General features: G+C 36.7%; 5 protein-coding genes across 6 annotated transcripts; 3 read left to right on the top strand and 2 right to left on the bottom strand.

Annotated features, from left to right (window-relative positions):
- Nucleotides 1–473: 473 nt before the first annotated feature.
- Nucleotides 474–953, top strand: LOC17882143 (S-protein homolog 4). Its single transcript, XM_006289280.1, has one exon. The coding sequence runs from the start codon at nt 474–476 to the stop codon at nt 951–953; it is 480 nt and encodes a 159-aa protein (XP_006289342.1).
- Nucleotides 954–4,672: 3,719 nt separating this feature from the next.
- Nucleotides 4,673–5,978, bottom strand: LOC17881463 (protein BIG GRAIN 1-like D). The gene has a single exon (XM_023781265.1). It carries the CDS (start codon nt 5,925–5,927, stop codon nt 4,839–4,841), a length of 1,089 nt encoding a protein of 362 aa, XP_023637033.1. The 5' UTR covers nt 5,928–5,978; the 3' UTR covers nt 4,673–4,838.
- A 2,487-nt stretch (nt 5,979–8,465) lies between these two features.
- On the bottom strand, nt 8,466–11,523 carry LOC17884333 (omega-amidase, chloroplastic). Its single transcript, XM_023780539.1, has 10 exons — nt 11,221–11,523; nt 11,005–11,121; nt 10,572–10,796; nt 10,105–10,198; nt 9,642–9,716; nt 9,440–9,518; nt 9,326–9,341; nt 9,069–9,149; nt 8,907–8,989; nt 8,466–8,810 (listed from the first exon to the last, which is right to left on the bottom strand). The coding sequence occupies exons 1-10, from the start codon at nt 11,476–11,478 to the stop codon at nt 8,732–8,734; spliced, it is 1,107 nt and encodes a 368-aa protein (XP_023636307.1). The 5' UTR covers nt 11,479–11,523; the 3' UTR covers nt 8,466–8,731.
- A 331-nt stretch (nt 11,524–11,854) lies between these two features.
- Nucleotides 11,855–12,579, top strand: LOC17884053 (17.6 kDa class II heat shock protein). Its single transcript, XM_006288768.2, has one exon. It carries the CDS (start codon nt 11,945–11,947, stop codon nt 12,413–12,415), a length of 471 nt encoding a protein of 156 aa, XP_006288830.1. The 5' UTR covers nt 11,855–11,944; the 3' UTR covers nt 12,416–12,579.
- Nucleotides 12,580–15,158: 2,579 nt separating this feature from the next.
- Nucleotides 15,159–20,808, top strand: LOC17882637 (U-box domain-containing protein 52). 2 transcript variants are annotated; one of them, XM_023780579.1, is made up of 8 exons: nt 15,159–16,732; nt 17,813–18,028; nt 18,123–18,196; nt 18,300–18,628; nt 18,729–19,023; nt 19,104–19,205; nt 19,294–20,419; nt 20,512–20,808. In XM_023780579.1, exons 1-8 carry the CDS (start codon nt 15,226–15,228, stop codon nt 20,523–20,525), a joined length of 3,663 nt encoding a protein of 1,220 aa, XP_023636347.1. In that variant the 5' UTR covers nt 15,159–15,225; the 3' UTR covers nt 20,526–20,808. The 2 variants fall into 2 exon arrangements, with proteins under 2 accessions (XP_023636347.1, XP_023636346.1); XM_023780578.1 differs by lacking the exon at nt 15,159–16,732 and having other exon boundaries at nt 17,899–18,032.
- The last annotated feature ends 254 nt before the right edge of the window (nt 20,809–21,062 follow it).

Here is a 21,062-nt window from a genome sequence, read left to right as displayed (position 1 = left end):
ATTTGATACTATTAATTAAGAGTCTATTAATCTTAAATCTTCTCATTTAAGATTTAAAAAAATATTCAAGTTTAGTCACATGTGTGATCACTAAATATTAAATTATACTAAAAAAAAAACCTATTGACGAGAGACTTAATATATAACTCACCAATGGAGGTAAGAAATTATGAAATTATTGTATAACACTAAAATTCACGAAGAGCCCAATTTTTTTCAACAACTTATAAATATTGATATTCTACCATATGAAAATCATTAATGTATTCAACCATTTTGTTTTCAATATATTCATTCTATATTGGTGAAGTCAAAAAGAAGTTATGTTTTTGGAAACAAATCTAATTAAATACCGTGGAGGATATATATCTCACTAATGGAAGACTTTTTTCTTATATATACTAGCGTACGCAAATCGAAACATGAATGATATATTCAGCAGAAAACAAAATTTGATCTTTTTTTAAAAGAAAATGACAAGCATCGTCCAAAAGACATTAACAGTTCATGTCGTCGTAGTAATAACTCTACTCATACAAGTGGCTCTCTCAGAAGTGGGAACCATTTCTCCACATGATGATGTGAATTGGTCTACTGTAAAATCAATGGTGAGGATCACAAACCTCCTTGGTGATGGTTCGACATTAAATCTCCATTGCAAGTCATCAGATGACGATCTAGGCCTCCAGATTCTCGCTCCGCATCGCTTTTGGTCGTTTACGTTTAGACCGACTGTTATTTACGGATCGACGATATTCTCATGTCATTTCACATGGCCTGGAGAATCAAAAGTGTTTAATATTTACGATGATGACAGAGATGGTGTTCGTAGGGGTAATCCATGCATCTACTGTTTCTGGGATATAAGCAAAGAGGGGCCATGCAGGTTTAACGAAAAAGACGATGCATTTGATTTATGTTATGACTGGAACGGTGATCCAATTGGTGATTAGTGTTTTCTATGTATATGTGTTACATGTTGTTGCCAAGAAAGCATAAATAATAATAATAATTGTTTCTTTGTTTCCTTTTCCACATTCGAATATATATATATACTTCTTAAAATGGCGTAGCTTTTAATTAGTAGGAACTCTTATACGACTAGATGAAACCTTCCAAGACCCCCCTTTGTATTATGGTATTGGTGGTGGTGGCATGCAAATTAGTTGACCTGATCAACAACAATTGCCTACAACGTATGAACGGAATTAACAGAGATTCTAAAAATAATAGCGTCATAATTGCAAACGTTACTGCAGAGATTAACTTTAAAGGGTAAGAAACAAATGTTTACATATCTATCTACTATAGTATTTTTGCGGACACTTTTTATTACAACGCTGTCATTTAATTGATTGTAAAATTTATCTCAGAGTTATGAGTTATGTATACGAGTCATATAATATGACTGAAATAGATTTGTAAAGATATGGAAAAGAATCAGTGCATCACCAGGCCATGCAAAATCTAATAGCATTATAATGAGCCCACTGGGCTACACAGAAACTTTATTCATTAGTTCGACTCTTTTTTTTCTTTTTCTTTTCTTTTTTTTTTGTTAAATACGAATCTAATGAGCCCACTGGGCTACACAGAAACTTTATTCATTAGTTCGACTTTTTTTTTTTTTTTTTTTTAAGCAAGTAAATATCATTAGATGAAAAGTTTAGGTGTTACAAGATTTGGAGGACCTATTGAAATTGAACCTTGGCAAAAGAAAGTGAAAAAACAAGGATCAATTGAGATATAGATTCTCTAGAGATTGGTTCCAGCAACAAGAGACCCTTTAGCAAAGCCCCAAGGCCCATTAAGTTTCTGAAATTTTTCAGATTCCTGCTGGCAGTGATATAGTTGATGATCTGGCGGTCAATATCCTTCAAGACAGTGAGCGGGGCGGAACAACAGTTTGGTTGTGAATGAGGTTGTTTCTCTGCCTCCAAATACTATAAACCACTGCGTGATCAACGAGCAGAAGCCTAAGGGTTAAATACGATTTTGAGGTTTGTGAAATTTGTTTGCGTGATTGATTACTGATTACGTATTGTTGTAAGTAGTAGAAAGTAACCATGTGATCTTTTTCAAAGGGATACGTCGCTTTGGTCGTCTTACAAAACCTTATCGTGCTATTCACTTCTAGAACATTATTAGCTCCGCGTTTAATTAAATCGTACTCTCTATTTTAATACAAGGTTTTGTTCTTCCATCCTAATTCCTAAACAACAAATTCATATTTAATCAAAATACATACTAATAGCTAGAATAACTAACTACCCATATTATATATAACCTACTATACACTGTATTTTATTCCCAAAACAATTATTGATTTTAAGAAAGTTGGTAACTTGTATTTCCAAGAACTACTGTATTACTCGACAAAATTGAAATCGAATGCAGAAAAACCATAATACTTTGGCAATCACTTAACAAGAGCGGTTTTTTACATCCCCGACATGTCACATGTGGTACGTACTAACATGCAATATACATGTAACTCTTTATATTATTAGCGTATCTCATCCAATGAAGGATCTTAATACAACATAATTTACTTAAATACATTACGTATTATGCCCAATCATTAGGAGTTTGAGGGAGTATTGTTGTGTGCATATACATTGCACGATCTCTGATTAGATTATTCACTTTCGTTAAATATACTTAGTTGTTGATTTAGCTAACAGGCAATGAGCTTTCTTGACGGAATAATTAAATCAGCCGCATAATTGGATAAAAATAATACGCAATGATCTATATATTTATCGAACTTATTGCATTTTGTATGACAAAAAGCAGCATTTGTGAAGATATAAAACGCAACCATATACAAATACTTATCTTCACATATGAGTCTCCTGTTAGTTCCATTACCGAAGACAAATATTTAGTAATTTCAATTATTATAGTACAAAAGTCAAGGAATATCATTAACAGGAGCAAGCAAAATAAGTATTAAAATTAGTAAAGGAATATTAACAGGGACATGCATGGTTCGGGCCATTGGGTTTTCAAATGTTTGAATAGTTCGTTGATAAAAGAGGCATGACTTACAAGTCTGGTTATAGCTATAAAAATTACCCTAATCATTTAAAAACCTTATCACACCAGCAAATTTTCTAATCTAAACTATAAGCAAAAATATCGTCTAGCTATAGCTAGAATCAAAACTAAATGATAAAGCTAACATTGCAAAGCAAAAAATATAAATTTAAAGGGTATCAAAATGATGAGTACTTGACATGGACATGGAAATGGGACATGTGTACGTGCGACCGTGCGTGTAACATATATATATATATATATATTGTTATTATGCATATTAGGATTTGTTTTTGTATGCATTGTCGAGAGAGAAGTAATGGAGAAGATTGTAATCGGAACTTTTAAAGATGATGAGATCAAAGTGAAAAAGAGAGAGAGAAGTAAAGCAAAAGCTCTCGACTTTCTCTGTTCCCGTGGAAGCATCAGTACACTTCATCATGTTCATCCATCCCTCTACAACAATATACTATATAACTTTCACTTTATTTTAAAATTATAAAAAAAATATTCACTTTTTTTTGTTGTTGTGTGTGTGTTTTCGATTTATATGAAGCTTTAATGTGTCCATTCACGATCTGCTTCATATCAATCACCCTTTGCTTCTCATTTGGATATCGAATTTCTCGATTTCCCCTCTTTTCTTTTCTTTTTATACACTTTCACATATCATCGATTCCATATTTTACTACTTGACGACACACTTTATTACACACACACACACAAATATTCTTGTGTTCCTTTCACATATACATAAAAAAAAGATCTTTAATACCTATGAAAAATATAGATATTCCTAATAATCAGTCGTGATAAGAATTGAGTATTCTATTATGAAAATCTCTTTTTCTTGGTATAGTTTAGATGTTATATTTTGTTAATGGTGTCACCAAACACAGTTGATTTTTATGGTTGTGGTGTTGCTGCTCTAAATTTGCATTTCACCGACATGCCCTAATCAAATCTTTTCGGTGAGCTTTTCTTGATATTAAATACATATATAAGGAGATGAACAACTCAAAAATAGATTGATGTAATTTTAAAAGTGTTTTGCATTCATGAGAATTTGGATCTAAAGCATGTGATAGATACATAAAATTTTAAAAAGAGAAAGCTAAGTTGGTATTTTCCTTTGGGATCATCAACCACTTTATCATATTTATCACATTTTGCTTTTGTAAGCAACGGATCCTTCTCAACACTATCATTTCAAATTTTCTTTATTTACCTTTCTTTACAATGGAGCTATTTGTCTCAATAATTATATCTCAAGTTGGAATATATGTATATATGTTCACTTAATTATGTTTTCATATATCTCATGAATATGCGTGTTTTACTACATATCAGTGCTAGCATTTAGCCTTTGCGTTTATGTTAAACATTAGCGTTTACCTTGCTCCTTTATATTAATGTTACGCAAAGCATTCTCTTTGTGCTTAAACTTAGCATTTTGTCGTTTGCTTTGACATTAATTTTCTGCATTTGTTTTCTCACTAGCTTTTTTTTTTCTTTTTTTTTTTTTTGTAAAAGTAGTTAATGTTTATTATTAGATTAGAATTATATTTTGTTTAATTAAAACAGAACAATTAAAAACTAAACTGATATTCCGAAAAAAAAAAACATGATTGGATCAATTTTTTACAAACACTAAATTTATAACACACCATAGTTACAAGCTCAAACACAAATGTGGAGAATCACATGTGAATTTTTTTTTCCAACAATCACATGGAATTAAAAAAAAAACGAAAATCTAAAGTAAAGTAACAAAAAAAGAAAAAAGAAAAAAAAGAGTTTCACGAGATCAAACCAGCAAAAGTGGTTTCATAAACAGGAAGTTCATCTCCGTACACATTATTATGATGATGATGATTATTCCCAACTAAATCCAGCTCAAACAAATCTGAACTTGAGTCACTTGCAACATCATCGTCGTCGTCATCTTCATCATCTTCGTAATCCTCGAATCCACTGTTCTTGACCAAACTGCTTTCATGATTCTTGTGATAATCTCTCAAAAACTCTCTCGCAATCTCTTCCACTGATCTCCTCCCTCCATCTTCCACATTCTTCTTCACAGACTTTCTCATGTTACTGAAATAATCATCTTCTTTGTTTGTAAAGATCTCGGGGACGATCACATTGACCGGAGAAAACTTAACGCTTCGTTTGATACGCTCAGATGACTTCTCGTAGCTTTTGTTCATACAAGACCTCGAGAAGGACGAAGCTGAAGAACACGTTGTAGATGATGAGTGATAATCATTCGATGTTTTCCTAACGAAAGCAGAGTCGTCGTAGCTCGTCTTCCTCGGATAGCTTTTAACAGCATTGGACTGTTTTGAACTGTTGTTGCTGAACAGCGAATTTATGAAGTTGACGATTCTTCCGGCTGGTGAAGCTGGAGTTTTGGGTTTCTTGGGGTTTCCGGAGCTCTTTGCAGATCTTCTGAATCTGTTATTTTCCCAGTTCTCGTCGTGTCTCGTGAATTTGGGGACGTCGGAGGAGTAATCGTAGTCGTCGTACACTCGTGATGCTCTGTTTTGGTGGTACAGAGTTTTGTCCTCTGTTTTCCTTGGTTTTGACTTGGAAGGGCCGAAACACAACGGTCTGGAAGAAGTTACCTTCTTACCGTGAGTAAGTTCGGTGTCGGAAGAAGAGAAGATGCTGGAGTTGGAATCAGAGGAAGACGACACAGAGCCAAAGAACCGGTCACGGTGGATCTTACGGTCAGGAACCGATCTTGACACAATGCTCTGTTTTTTGGTAGTAGTGTTAACAGAGCCGACAAAAGATTGAGTTTTTTGGGTTTTAGGATCGATGGAATTGTAGATTTCATCGAGGAGAGTGGAGGAGAATGACGGGTTTCTTTTGGATTTATGCATGATGATTTGATCGAGAAAGAGGATTAAAGAAGAAGAAAGAAGAAGAGACAAAAAGAGAGATTGTAATTGTCTGTTTTGTTTTGTGTGTTTTTTAGCAGAAAGAAGAAGAAGAAGACGACGACGAATGAAGTTAGAAGAGACGAGGACTCGTATATATATAAAAGCGGCGATCTCGGCGCGTGTTGTTCACGTATGCTGAGCATATCCATAGATGGACCACGCAAGAGGATTATTCGATTTGTTTATGTGTGCATGTACCTAATAGTGTTTTCTCCAATGTCCTTTTCCTCATAATGTGATGGACTAATGATTTTATCATAGGTTGTATCACAAACCATTTCTATAGAATGGACCTCAAAATATAATATAGTTCGATTCAAGTGCGTTTTACACTTAAGTATGTTTAAAGATAATTAGATGATTATGCAAGTATCGTATCGACTAAAACTTATATTAGATATAGGACATCGATCTGTCTGAATACTAGAACTTGAATAAACCCAATTTATGTTCAAGCATAATATACACAATCTTGTACAAGTGACTAATGATCTTCAACTGATTGTGGCTATCATTTCGAATAAAGGAAATTATCGTTTTCCTATATCCAACTTTTGACTCAATAATAATATAGCATACTATATAATTTTATTGAAGAATCATTACTTGGTTCGTCATGAACAAGGTGCCTCGAGAACGCACTAGAAGTAGAAACATAGCAAACACAATCATCTATATTTTTAGAGAATCACCAAATTTTCGCTTTAACTATTCACCGAGTTCAAGATGTAGCCAAATCATAACGGATTGTCTCAGATTGTCTATACAGATCTCGAACGTAGGTGGGTACTGGAAAAGGATGTGATTAGAGAGACAAGTAGGGTCTTAATCAATGAAACGATTATTATGTTTTTAAGTATAAGCAAAGTGTCTCTTACACCCCATTACCCATTGGTTGGGTCGACAAGGACCGGTTAAGGTATTGTACTTGTTTTGGGTCTTTTTCAGTCTCACATGCTTCCTTCCTTTCTTGTTCCTTCACTGTTCCTCATTTCAAAAACACTTATGTCTTATATTTTTGTTAATGAAAAAACACTTATGTCTTTTTGTTTCTATTCCTATTATATCACTTTGTCACACTTCGGCCAACGTATTTTCAATTTTCATTTGATATCTCCTTATCACAACCAGTTTCGAAGGATCCCCCGTAAATAATGTTTCTAGTTTGGACCATACTTGTACCAAATTATAATAACCCAAAACAGTTTAAAATCAAACTAGATATATAGTACAGAACAGAAACTTACGTAAAAATGATTTCTAGTTTAGATTGTTATGAAAACATAAACTATTTTTGTTTCCCTTGTTGTAAAATAGTAATATATAAGCAACAAATAGTATTATTTACATAGGACATAGTACATCATACCAAGAAACACTAGTGTCTCTACTTGTACGTGTAAGAAATTAAAAAAAAAAACTAAAAAGCAAAAGCAAATAAAACTGTAAGGTTTATGTTTGCTAAAGTGAGGTTGAAATGATAGATTTGAATCAATAGATTTACGATATACAACAACAACAAAAAAAGAAAGAAATGGTAACTCATGATATATATATATTATTGATAAATTAAAAATAGGATGAATTTTCTAACAATGGAAACCAACAACTATTTGAGAGTTTTAGGGATGTGTGAAAGAAACAGAAACAAAAGGGTAAAACAATTCGCACGGGTGAGTCAGAGATTCAGCTGCTCAGGGAGAGACAATAAGAGCTGACACCAGAAAAAAAGAAAAAGAAAGAAGAAGATTCATTCATATTTCACGCGGTGATGGTGGTGCATGTGGTGTCATGGTGTGGTGGAGTCCCACACGTGACCTGGCACGTGAAGCTTAGCCCCATGGCCAGATGGGTCCATAGCACGTGCGGCCTCCCACACGCGTACGGCAACTTCTTCTTTTGAGCAGAGTCCCCCTGTAAACTGTGTGAGCAAGGAGTATGGACCACTCTACTACGTCTCTTACCCATCTAATAGGCTCGGGCCACGTGTCTCCTCCAAAGACTAAACCACCCACACAACACTGTGAAAAATCTTGTAAGCCCTGTTGTTGTTGTTGTTGTAACTGCATTTTGTCGTCCGGTCATTTATCATTCAGCAATAACCACGGATCATCAAATCATGTAGTTGACGCTGACAATGTTCTATGTTCCATCATTTTCAATCTTTTATATCCACTTGTGGAGGAGAGGAGCCAATTTCAAAACTCTCTATATACTGTTTTCTTCTTTTCATATCTAAACATATTACAAATCTCACCATGTAATGAAAACGTTTTGAGTACAGGAACCAAAAACCATAGTTCCTGCTTTAAGCAAAAACCATTCTTCCATTACTAATACCGAACACTTAAAAGAGCCTGTTATTACAGTTTTAGATTTTGGCCAAGTTTGTGTGCGTTGAATACGATGGTTGAGGAATGCAAATATGAGTTGATTTACGAAGACAATGCATTTACTGAGAAACTTGGAAGTAGTATATATTGTGATAAAAGTCAAATGCTATTTTGGATTGTGAATCACAAGTCTACATAATGACCACAATGCATTGAAGTTTATAAACAACCAACACATGGCAAGTGGGGTGGAGTTTGACATTATCTTAAAACAGAATTTACTTTTTTTATTCAATTTCACCCAAAGACCGAGATTCGTGTATCTTGCAGAGAAATGACTGATCAAGAAGTTGTGCACAGCTCGCACATCTCTTAGAAACAGAGCATTCAGATATACAGTTTCTGCTGCATTCATTTGGAGTTCAACCGCTGTATGTCTACAAGCTGGTAAAGATCTCCCCTCCGCTGCTTATTTAATGGAAGGCTTGTCCTACAATGTTAAAATGGCGAGATTCAATCAACGGATTATATGATCAACAACGGACATAGGTCAAAACCAGGAAAGTATCGGTGTTGTTGTGACTACCTTCGTTGTTCAAGGATAGAATAATCAATCTCTGCTATGATAATGTCCTCCTCATGCTCAGTCGTCGCAAGTACTTCTCCAAACTGTCAATTGATTTTTATGATTTCGAGTTTAGTGTTCAACTAAAGCTTTAGTATCAATCAAGTAATACATAGTGCTTACAGGCCCCACGAGTGTAGAGTGGCCCCATGCAGTGTAGCCAGCTCCTGAATCTCTGGCAGGTGAGCATGTCGCCACATATAACTGGAGAAAGTAGCACACATATCAATCACACATATCAACTATTCCATGACTATGATAGATTCAGTACAGTACAGATTCCAGAGAGAAGAAGATAACACTTGTATTAATAACTCAATTCTTAAAGCTTGTATTCTCTTTGGAACTATCAATACTAGTATTTAACCTGGTTCATGTACCTGATTATCCGTAGCCCTGAAACGGAACAAAACAGATGGCGTAAGCAATGTCATTTAACCATATAATTATTGATTACCTAAGCAAAGCAAGTTTTAGTAGAATGTGAAATGTACCTTGCCCTTTGTAGTAATTCCCAATGCAATGGTCCAGTTGTCGTGTTAAAGGCTCCCGGGTAACACAGCAAATGAGCCCCTGAAATTAATAAATCAAACATGTGGCTGATGATTGATGAGGTTCTTTAAAACGATTATGGACCCGAAAAAGATAGGAAGCAAGTAGACTATTTGGATAAAGCATATAATATATAAGTCTCACCTCTTGCAGCATATATCATAGCCAACTCCTGGAAACGGATATCATAACAGATGCCTATACCAATACGACCTACATCTGCAACAATCAACGTTACTTTCAAGCACTGCACCTGTTAAGAATTTTCTCTTAAGTACTAGAAAGTGAGAGGTGATATGAACGGTCCTACTATGACTTCAATACTCAACAAAGACGTTTCCCAAGTCAAAATAGTTGGCAAGGTCTTAAAAGGGTTTTAATATTATTGGTGAACAAGTTCTCTTCTCTATGATTATTCGTAAATACTAGGCCAGCATTAAAGTGAATCATTTCACCGTTGAGCTAAGAAGATCCCACATCTAACTGACTATTATATCCTAAATGCTAAACCAATAAGCTTTTAGATAGTACAACAATAAGTTTATGTAAGATGCATGATAGTTTATGCATAGCCTAGCAACAATATTTCGCAAAACTAGATTGAAACCTGTATCAACGATTGTTGGTGTCTCTCCAGCAGTAAGCGTTTTTGATTCCATAAATGTAATCTTCCCGGGAATGTCTATATCAAATAAATGTATCTGTAGGCACAAGTCCAATGAAAATCAAGCAAAACAATCAAGAACAAGATGTTTTGAAAACTGAGCATGCACGTTTAAGGCTATTAATCTTGATCTATCTTTAGTCCTTTAGACTGGTGGAGGAGGAAGAACCTGAGCCCGAACATAATTAACACATCATTCTTATTACTTTTTAAAGTCTCTTAGATCCCGTCAACTGATAACAATATCTACAAATCTTCTCAATCTTGGGCTCATTGTGGCCTTTAAAATGAATGAAGATTTTAGAAGTAAGAATAGCATCTTTTGATCTTATGGCCTAAAGCAGAGAAAAGACCATTAATTCTTCTACGAAAGTTTGAAATGGAAGTGCTGTATCGAAAAAAAACTTAACCTTTCGATGCTTAGCTTTCAACTCTCCATCGGTACCAAAGACGCAGCAAGTGTTATACAAACGATCCCCAACTCTTTCTGGTATAGAGCCACCAATAATAGTAATCTTAAGACGTTTGGAAACTTCAGAAAGCATTGCAGTTGAAGGAGAAGCATCACCACCCGCATCAATGTCCTCCGCATAAACTGGAAAACTATCATTGGAATACGGACTGTTCCAAATTTCCTGAAACAAACCCCATATTACTTGCTTATACTCCTAGTGAATTGTACACATTTGACCAACAGAGAACATCACAATTGAACTCACAACAACTAAATTGGTAACGCCAAATTCTTTCAGGCAAAGTTCAATCGAAAGTTCAAAAAAGATCACTGCCATGTGAATATTGCAGGTTAGAGCAAATTAAGCTAAATAAGAAGGAAAAACTCACAGGTAAGAGAACAAGCTTAGCTCCCTTGGAAGCAGCTTCTTCGATAGCTTTCTTAGCGTGAGAGATGTTTCTCTTCTTGTCAGCGCTCACAGATAGCTGGCACAATCCGATATTGAACTACAATATTACCCAGGAAACGAAGAAGATCAATCAAATGCTGAAATGATTGAAAAAAAATCAAGAAAAAAAACAAATTTAGAAAAAAAAGGAGCTAACTTTAGTCAACGGAGGAGCAGGGAGGGGAAGAGCAGAGGGAACTCTGGCTTGTTCGGGATTGAAAGAGGAAGCCATGGAGGAGGAGATGGATCTTCGAGCTGAGGTTGACGAAGATGGGAGTTTTACGGTGTGATTAGTGATCGATCTCGGAGATAGTTTAGGGAGGAAACTGGATTTGAGAGAGAAGAAGCGAAAGAGATGATTAGGGTTTAAAAGAATCTTGGAATTGAAGAGTGACGATGAAACTGCTGACTTCATTTCACTTTAGACCTTGTCGGATGATCTGATATACATGATAATGATGCTTTTTAGCCATGAGTCATGATGGCTCTGCGTTTGCGGTTCCACCGTATTGACCCGGTTCAATGAAATCGTACCCAACCGGAAAAATTAAGTAATCTTCGTTTTAAACCAAGATATCCGAAACAAAGAAAAAGATGGGCCTTGGTACACCTAATTTAAAAGCCCAGATAGATAAGATACTTATCACAAAACCGAATTACAAATATCACAAAAACCAGAACGACCAAGACGTTTCTGGAACAATACGGAAGCGCTTCCAAAGAACAAAGACGATCACATTCTACATCACTCTAGAAACTATCCATCTCCACTCCTATATAATAAGTTCGACACTTCTCCATAGAAAATATCAATCAAACCAGAAAAAAGCCAAAAATCAAAGAGTCAAGAATCAAGAAAGCGATTTCATAACAACTAACAAATGGATTTGGGAAGGTTTCCGATAATCTCAATCCTGGAGGACATGCTCGATGTCCCCGAAGAACACAACGAGAAGAGCCGCAACAATCCATCAAGAGCTTACATGCGAGACGCTAAGGCAATGGCTGCTACACCAGCTGACGTCATCGAGCACCCGAACGCGTACGCTTTCGTCGTTGACATGCCTGGGATCAAAGGAGACGAGATCAAGGTTCAGGTGGAGAACGAGAACGTGCTTGTGGTGAGCGGAGAGAGGAAGAGGGAGAACAAGGACAAGGAGAGCGAAGGTGTGAAGTATGTGAGGATGGAGAGGAGAATGGGTAAGTTTATGAGGAAGTTTCAGCTGCCTGAGAATGCTGATTTGGAAAAGATCTCTGCTGTTTGTAACGACGGTGTGTTGAAAGTGACTGTCCAGAAACTTCCTCCTCCTGAGCCTAAGAAACCAAAGACAATTCAAGTTCAAGTCGCCTAAGTTTGTTTGTGATCATGTTCTGTGTTTTGTTTTCGGTCTTTTAATGGATGTAATGGGAGTGAAGCAATAAGTTTGTGGTTCTAATATGTGATCAAGTAAGTTGTTTCTCTGTTCATCTTTCTCTTTGTAAGATCTTTCTAATCAATGAAGTTATCTTAAGTAGCGCTCTCAAATTAAATTTCTAGAAACACGGAACACAAATTGGTATGTTCCGGATGACTCACTAAGCTAAGAGACTAACCTAATGTGACATGTCGGCTACTTTGTAGACGCCTGACTAACCAGTAGTATAGTATCTCTCTATTATGACTGATAAGAGTTACATTAAGTGAACGGTTCGGAAAACCAGTTGGCCATTCCTCTGTTTCAAAATCTATTTTATCCTCTGTTTTGCAGAACTTTAGCGAAAGTGATTGTATTTTGTTGTGTCCTAATATTGTGAAGTCTTGACATTTCGGTCGTATTGATACGCGTTATTATTATGAAAGTATGCAACTAAGAATGCAAAGAAACCATCAACCGAAAACAAGTCTTTTGTGCAGATTTAAAACCTTCTTAACCAGCAGAGCTTTTAATGAATAGCGTAACACAGTGCTACCACCACATGCTCTTTTTTTTTCTGTTTTACTAAAAAGTATCTTTGGACTGTAGGTTCATATATTTTATGAGACAAGAAAGCAGAGCATATGTTAAGTTAGTCTCGTTTTAAATGTTTACTCCGTGTTTTGTTATGACTTAATGAGTTTATTCATCAAAAGCAGAAAAGGTCTTGGAGGAATCAGTCTTTTTGTGTCCTTTGTATTCTGTGTGTCGCCTACTTTGTGGACTATTATCTTAGCGCTAACGGCTAAACCATTCAAACTTGATCGAACCAGTTGTGTAATGTGTAGGGTTTTTTGCTACAATATTGGTGTGACTGTGTCTAAAGGACTGTACAGTTGAGATTGTGCTCTTTCCTCCCCCAAGTTCTGATTGCCTAAAAGCTCATTTCCTCTTTTCACATGTTTTTTTCTTTCTGTTAGCAGCTAAACTCCATAATTTGCAAACCCCTGATTAAAAGAATTATCTTTTTCGGTTTTTTAGTGGTCTGATTTGAAAATTTTCCAGAAAAACCTGAGCCTTTTAAAAAAGCAACATAAACAAAACTTCGTTCGTTAACCAACTATTCACTCTATAAAGAGGACTTTCTATTGCGTGATTGGTTATGTTATATAGGACAAATGAGAGTTCACATTCACACTAGTTCGAGTTTCCCAAAAAGTTGCACTATAACAGTTGATAAGATGAGTTTAAATTTTGACCTTAGTGAGTTTCCTGATTAAACAAAAACATAACATGAATCCAAGCTGGGTGGAAGAGGCCACTATTTGTCAATGCGATGGGAGTTATAAAAAAATATCTAAATATGGAGATTAGATCGCATAGAAATGGCTTCATTTGGCAGCTCTCTCTCAAGTCTCAAGTAAAACACAAAAAGAAAGAAGAAGAGAAAGAAAGCGTCGTGGGACCAAAAAAGTCACCATCGGCCACCTAACGTTCCACACCGCCAAATACAAATATAATTAAACAAATAATGTCCGATACTTCCTCGACGTGTTCACACTCCTTTCTTTCAGTTTCTAGGTAACAAATCATTCGATATCTTTTCTATTAATATATACTCCTTCTACTTACATATATCATTGAGTTCGCATATATATACAAATATGTGTCTCAAGTGTGAACACCCCACTCTCCACAAGTGTCTACCATAAAAACAACGTTTACAACAATTTTTGTTGACAAATGAATTAAGAAAATAGTGGTGGAGAGAGGTGTGTCCATATCTAAATACTCTTATTTTTCCCAAACCGGTTTAACTAATAGAGATAATTATACATACATACATACGTGTATCTTTCCAAGTCCTGTTCATCTCAATATCAAATTATCAATATAAGGAATTTGCTATAAAAAAATATCACCAATCATTTTTTCTTTTCTCAGGCTTTGGTGATTTTGTTAAAATTCGAGAAAGTTAAAGGAAAGTACGGCCAAAACATATAAAATGGTTAGTAACTTACAATTCGAATCAAAATCATTAATTAATTCTTTTAGATAAGAAGAAATGTTATGCGATATTTTTACAAACATACTAAAAATGTTCAACTTTTTAATAGACATGCTTATAAATAGTGACAAGAAGGAAACAGTAAATGCTAGTCAATGTAATTTTCGCTTTGAATAAAAAGGCAGCACGCAAATTAAGAATTTGGTTTGAGATCATGATCACGTTCGATTCTAAGAATTACATTCAAAATTAGTTTTGTATAACTGCCTCTGTTTAACGTTTTTACAGTCCAGTTTATTCAATTTTTAGAGTAGCGTCTAATCATGTAATGATCCATATAAATTATTTCATAATTACTCTATAGTTTCCCGACATATAAATACTAGTTTACAAATTCAACATAGTTTGCTTCCAAATTTGAATCTCTTTTATCATGAGAATCAAACCAAACCGGTTCTGCCTTTTCTGTACTTGCTGTCTAAATTTTAAAATCTGTAACGAGAATCAAAATGAGCAATTAAATAATAAGAATTTATTAGAAAAGAAAGAAAAAAGAGTATAGAATAGCTCTATAGTAAAGTCAACTTGCGTGTTCACACTCATCCCACAAGTTTCGTCTCCATTCCCCAAAAACCTTTTTTTATTTTATTCAGATTTTAATTTCTTATTTATGAACCCCCAAAATATATTAAATCTTCTCCTCCACTCCAACTACAACAAGACAAGAACTCAAAACAAAACGTGAAAGAACACAACTCCGATGAAAGCCGCCTCCGCCGCCGTTTATCGTGACGTAAACGGAGACGAGGAAGAGGAAGAAGAAGAAGAAGAAGTGTGTAATGTTTTCGACGGTGCTGAGGTAGATTCCAAGACAAGCAACGGGACCAAAACGCTCAAAGGTTTCTTCACTTCTTTGCTTTTGATGGAGGAGCACGAGAAGCAAGACCAGGAAGCTCGTACCGCCGCTTCCCGCCGCGAAATGTCCGATTTCCAATCTAATTACCGGAAACGAGCTAGGACCATGTCCGATTACTACTCCGATCTCAACGATTACTACGCCGACGCTGAGGAAACTGGAGACATCAATCTGAAGAAGAAGTCACGCGTCTCACGCGCCGCCGTCGCTTCCGTGGCTGCTGCTGCTTCGGAGATTGAGGCGGAGAGCAGTGAGATAACCGGATCCGGATCGGTTCGAAGTACTGGTTCGGGTTCGGGTCAACAGAGGCGGTTATGGGTTAAGGATCGGAGCAGAGCTTGGTGGGAAGAGTGTAGCCGACCGGATTTTCCAGAAGAGGATTTCAGAAAAGCGTTTAGAATGTCCAAATCGACGTTTGAGTTAATCTGCGACGAGCTTAATTCCGCGGTTGCGAAAGAAGACACGGCGTTGAGAAACGCGATTCCCGTGCGGCAGCGAGTCGCGGTTTGTATATGGAGATTAGCCACAGGGGAGCCACTCCGTCTCGTTTCCAAGAAGTTTGGTTTAGGTATCTCAACTTGCCACAAGCTTGTTCTTGAGGTATGTAAAGCCATTAAAGATGTTCTGATGCCTAAGTACCTCCAATGGCCTGATGATGAAACTCTTAGGAACATTAGAGAAAGGTTCGAGTCGATTTCGGGTATACCAAACGTTGTTGGCTCTATGTATACCACACACATTCCCATTATAGCTCCTAAGATTAGTGTAGCTGCTTATTTCAATAAGAGGCATACTGAGAGGAACCAGAAGACTTCGTATTCCATCACGATTCAAGCGGTTGTGAACCCGAAAGGTGTTTTTACTGACTTGTGCATCGGATGGCCCGGGTCAATGCCTGATGATCAGGTGTTGGAGAAGTCATTGTTGTACCAAAGAGCTAACAATGGAGGTTTGTTGAAAGGGATGTGGGTCGCTGGTGGACCGGGGCATCCGCTGTTGGACTGGGTTTTGGTTCCATACACGCAACAGAACTTGACGTGGACGCAGCACGCGTTCAATGAGAAGATGAGTGAAGTGCAGAGAGTGGCTAAAGAAGCGTTTGGGAGGTTAAAAGGACGGTGGGCGTGCCTGCAGAAACGGACTGAAGTGAAGCTGCAGGATCTGCCTACGGTTTTGGGCGCATGCTGTGTGCTTCACAACATATGTGAAATAAGAGAGGAGAAGATGGATCCGGGGCTGATGGTTGAAGTGATAGATGATGAGGTTTTGCCTGAGAACGCATTGAGATCGGTTAATGCCATGAAGGCAAGAGATACTATCTCGCATAACCTATTGCATCACGGACTCGGGGGTACTTCTTTCCTATAAAAGGGACTGTGGAAATGTTCTTTATTTAGTTTCCTCTTATATATGATAAAACTAAACTTACTTTGATTCTTTGGTTTATGCATTATGTATTATTATTGTACCTTTAGATCACAGTCTTCACAGATGATGTTATATGAGGGAATAGAAGAAACTTAAATTATATACACGATACTATACAAATTATATACACTCTCTTTTGATGAAATTTCATTCTCTGATCTGGTGTGAAATCTGTGAGATTAATGAGCCAACATGTTTGGTTTTAACACTTTTTTTGTGTTATGGTGTAGCTTCTCAAAACAACGACATGTTTTGATGTTACTTAAGTTAAGTATAAAACGACACACATGTCATTTTCTTCCAATTCGTCAGGGTACGTCACTCGTTTGTCGAGTGGCTCTAACTCAACGATCGACTCAAATCAGTGACAGCCACTCTTCTATTTTCGGACCCGTAGATCAGATGCAAACCGACATGCTAGATTTTTTTTTGTGGTAATATCTTAACTCTTAAGAGTTGTAGATATTTAACCAAATCATAATGATTTTGATATAATTACACACAAACACAATTTTTTTTTTTTTTGAGAAACGCATGCACATGTTTTCTCAAGTGATTTGTATCCAATTCAATCTCGCTAATTAAAAATCTAGAAGCTATCCGTAATATAAAAGAAACAACAAAAAAGATGTGCCCATGTTATTATTCTAGAAGAACCTCAACATTAACAGAGAGAGAGAAGAAATAGAGAATCTCCTTAAAAAAAGCAAAACAATACGAAAAACAATGGTTAATATAAATCCTTGACTCCCGCTTTTTTCTCTGTTTTGGTTCCAAAGGAAAAAGAAAGAAAGAAAAGAAGTTAGTTAATCGTCGTCTTCGGAGCAACAAACTTTGAAACAGGAAGAAGAGAGGAGAGAAAAGTTAAAAGACAAGAAGAAGAAGAAAAGCTTTTCTTACAATCTTCTTCCTCTTTCTCTGCTTCTCTCTCCTCTCTTCTTGTTCCCAGACACGACCCCTAGACAGAGAGGTCTGGTAACACCTGACTTATTTCTTAGAGAAGTTTTTGAATTTATCGTATCATTAATGGCTCGTCATTACTCATCGGACGACGGCCACGGCCACGGCCACGGCCAATCCCCAGTCAACTCCACGGTGGTCGCCATTGACAAAGACAAGAACAGCCACTACGCTGTTCGTTGGGCCGTTGATCATCTCTTCAATACGATCACTAACCCCAACTTGATCCTTGTCCATGTTCGTCTTAAAAATTCAAACCGTAGGTATCTTCTCCTCAAAATTCAAATTCACCTAATCATGCCCATAAATTGTTATATTCCTATTTGTATAACTTTAAGAAACATTGGTTGCAGATGGAGGAAACATTGATGATAGTGAATTAAAACAGCTTTTTGTTCCATACAGAGGTTACTGTGCACGCAAAGGGGTATGATTTCTCATTCAAGCATTTCGTCGAAAATTTATATGCATTGAAAATGTTATATCTCTCTTTTTTTTTTTGGTTTTTTCTTGTCTTTTTCAATGTTTAGATTACAATGATGGAGGTAATTCTTGACGATACAGACGTAGCGAAAGCAGTCATGGATTACGTGAACAATAACCTTGTGACCAACCTTGTCTTGGGATCATCCTCAAGGAGTCCATTTGCAAGATCTCTCAAGTTCACCAAATCACATGACGTTCCAGCTTCCGTCCTCAAATTAACGCCTGAGTTTTGTTCCATCTACGTCATTTCTAAAGGCAAAGTCCATTCTTCAAAAACAGCTCAAAGAACTATCACAAATACACTTGTCCCTCCTCGTGCACCTTTATCTAGCTTTCATCTACCTGACAATGATCAAGATCATTTACCAGCTAGGTATGATCTTACTAACCAAAAGTCTTTTTAATGTGCTTTGGAATGATGCATGGTTTTGTAGTCAATCAATAAAAATGTTTTGTTCTTGAGGACATTGTAGGGGTCAGCAGAGTAGTACGAGAAACTCAACTCCTGAGAGGCGTTCCCATGATAGTAGTAATGGATACAAACCAGTGAGAGAAATGAAGAAAATTCCTACAAGTGGATCAGTGGACTTCAGTTATGATTTTAGGCAGGCAAGAGGTCAAAAGAACTCCTCAGCAAAAAATTCATTTACTAATGAAGGGGATGTTGGTTCTCTGATGATGATGGGTTCTATTGACCTGAGCAATGAGAATTTCGACATCGTTGCTGGTGTATCAGCTTCTTCTGATGAGTCAGTTTCGCAATCAACGGTATGTTGTTAAAACGATGGAGCAATATGTCTATGATAACAAGATTAGTATTCACTAAATGAGAAGATGCTTATTTGCAGAGAGATATTGAAGCTGAGATGAAAAGGTTAAAGATTGAACTCAAGCAAACCATGGACATGTATAGCTCAGCCTGCAAAGAAGCTCTTAATGCAAAAAAGAAAGTAAGATTTATAAGGTGTACAAGAGCTAGTTGACGAGGATGTTTTTTTTTGCTCTATCTGATACGTTCTGGCTCTCATGTTTTTGAAGGCAAATGAGCTTAATCAATGGAAAGTGGAAGAAGCTCGAAGATTTGAGGAAGCTAGAGTTTCTGAAGAGGCAGCTTTAGCTGTTGCGGAAATGGAGAAGGCCAAGTGCAGAGCTGCGATGGACGCAGCTGAGAAAGCACAGAGAATGGCGGAACTGGAAGGACAAAGAAGAAAGCAAGCAGAGATAAAAGCAAGAAGAGAATCGCAGGAGAAAGATCGTGCTCTTAGTGCTTTGGTACAGAACGATGTCCGGTACAGAAGATACTCTATTGAAGAGATTGAAGAGGCTACTGAGAGGTTTGCAAACAACAAAAAAATAGGAGAAGGTGGGTATGGACCAGTCTATCATGGCACACTTGATCACACTCCTGTCGCCATTAAAGTCTTGAGACCTGATGCTGCTCAAGGAAAGAGACAATTTCAACAAGAAGTCGAGGTTCTGAGTAGCATAAGACATCCTCACATGGTTCTTCTTCTTGGTGCCTGTCCGGAATATGGGTGTTTGGTGTATGAGTACATGGACAATGGGAGCTTAGAGGATAGACTCTTTCGTAGAGGAAACTCTCCTCCTCTATCATGGAGGAAAAGGTTTCAAATAGCTGCAGAGATCGCTACCGCACTCTCCTTCCTTCACCAAGCAAAGCCAGAGCCTCTGGTTCATCGTGACCTAAAACCTGCCAATATACTCCTAGACAAAAACTATGTGAGCAAGATCAGTGACGTTGGATTAGCTCGGTTAGTACCCGCGTCAGTAGCTAACACAGTCACGCAATTCCACATGACATCTGCAGCAGGAACGTTTTGTTACATAGACCCTGAATACCAGCAAACGGGAAAGTTAACCACGAAATCAGACATATACTCATTAGGGATAATGCTGCTCCAGGTCATCACTGCAAAGAGTCCAATGGGTTTGGCTCATCAAGTGTCGAGGGCAATCGATAAAGGAACTTTCAAGGATCTGCTTGACCCGGTCGTCCCAGATTGGCCGGTCGAAGAAGCTACAAATTTTGCTAAGTTGTGTCTAAAATGTGCAGAGCTAAGGAAGAGAGACAGACCAGATCTTGGGAAAGAAATAGTTCCAGAACTTCTCAGATTAAGAAACTTGGGGATGAACAATGAATCAGGTATATATATATTACTCACATATAGAGTCCTAAACAATGTCTTGAAATTAACTCAATTACTTACACTATCAATACGCTCTGTTATTCATCAGGATGCCAAAAATAGCAACGGGGTCTGAATCATATACTTACTTCAATCTTTGCAAGACTTTTACGAGGAACTGAATAGAACGATTGCTTTTTTCTCAAGAATCAAAGTAAAACTGAATAGAAAGATTGCTTGATTCTCAAGAAAGAAAGTAAGCAAGTGGTAAGTGAAGTGCCATGATGAGATGACTTAACTAAAAATCTAACCTTTGTTGATATTATATATCTCTGTAACATAGTACTTCCACCTTTCTAGCTTTCTAAAGAAAAGTATTGAACAAATTGCAGTTGGTTATTGTTAATGTTCTCGTAGCATAACTAAGTCGAAGCTATTGATCTATTCAAACATTTATGTTCTTCTTAAGTTTCATTTCTAATTTTTGAGAGAATGTGATTTTGACATGCATAGATTCTTTTTCTCTGTGTGGAAAGCTTCTTGGGGTTTTATTTTTATATTGTAACCCAAATGAGTGCAAATTAATTTTTGTCTTCAACTTTATGAGATCACCCGGTTACAACTAAAAACACTAATTGGTTCCAAAAGAACAGAGATTAT

This window comes from Capsella rubella, unplaced genomic scaffold (assembly GCF_000375325.1).
Source record: "Capsella rubella cultivar Monte Gargano unplaced genomic scaffold, Caprub1_0 scaffold_6, whole genome shotgun sequence".
Lineage (NCBI taxonomy): Eukaryota > Viridiplantae > Streptophyta > Magnoliopsida > Brassicales > Brassicaceae > Capsella > Capsella rubella.
The sequence above is the reverse complement of the archived record's forward strand: the minus strand, read 5'-3'. Positions and strand labels throughout refer to the sequence as shown.

What these genes read in the sequence shown, in the direction of transcription:
- LOC17882143 (XM_006289280.1), top strand. Translation starts at nt 474, where the DNA reads ATGACAAGCATCGTCCAAAAGACATTAACAGTTCATGTCGTCGTAGTA.
- LOC17884333 (XM_023780539.1), bottom strand. Translation starts at nt 11,478, where the DNA reads ATGAAGTCAGCAGTTTCATCGTCACTCTTCAATTCCAAGATTCTTTTA. An exon ending in CTAAGCTTGTTCTCTTACCT is followed by an intron (nt 10,797 to 11,004) that starts GTGAGTTTTTCC and finishes GGTTTGTTTCAG; the next exon opens with GAAATTTGGAACAGTCCGTA. An exon ending in TCTATCCTTGAACAACGAAG is followed by an intron (nt 8,811 to 8,906) that starts GTAGTCACAACA and finishes TTAACATTGTAG; the next exon opens with GACAAGCCTTCCATTAAATA.
- LOC17884053 (XM_006288768.2), top strand. Translation starts at nt 11,945, where the DNA reads ATGGATTTGGGAAGGTTTCCGATAATCTCAATCCTGGAGGACATGCTC.
- LOC17882637 (XM_023780579.1), top strand. Translation starts at nt 15,226, where the DNA reads ATGAAAGCCGCCTCCGCCGCCGTTTATCGTGACGTAAACGGAGACGAG. An exon ending in GTTACTGTGCACGCAAAGGG is followed by an intron (nt 18,197 to 18,299) that starts GTATGATTTCTC and finishes TTCAATGTTTAG; the next exon opens with ATTACAATGATGGAGGTAAT. An exon ending in CTCTTAATGCAAAAAAGAAA is followed by an intron (nt 19,206 to 19,293) that starts GTAAGATTTATA and finishes ATGTTTTTGAAG; the next exon opens with GCAAATGAGCTTAATCAATG.
- LOC17881463 (XM_023781265.1), bottom strand. Translation starts at nt 5,927, where the DNA reads ATGCATAAATCCAAAAGAAACCCGTCATTCTCCTCCACTCTCCTCGAT.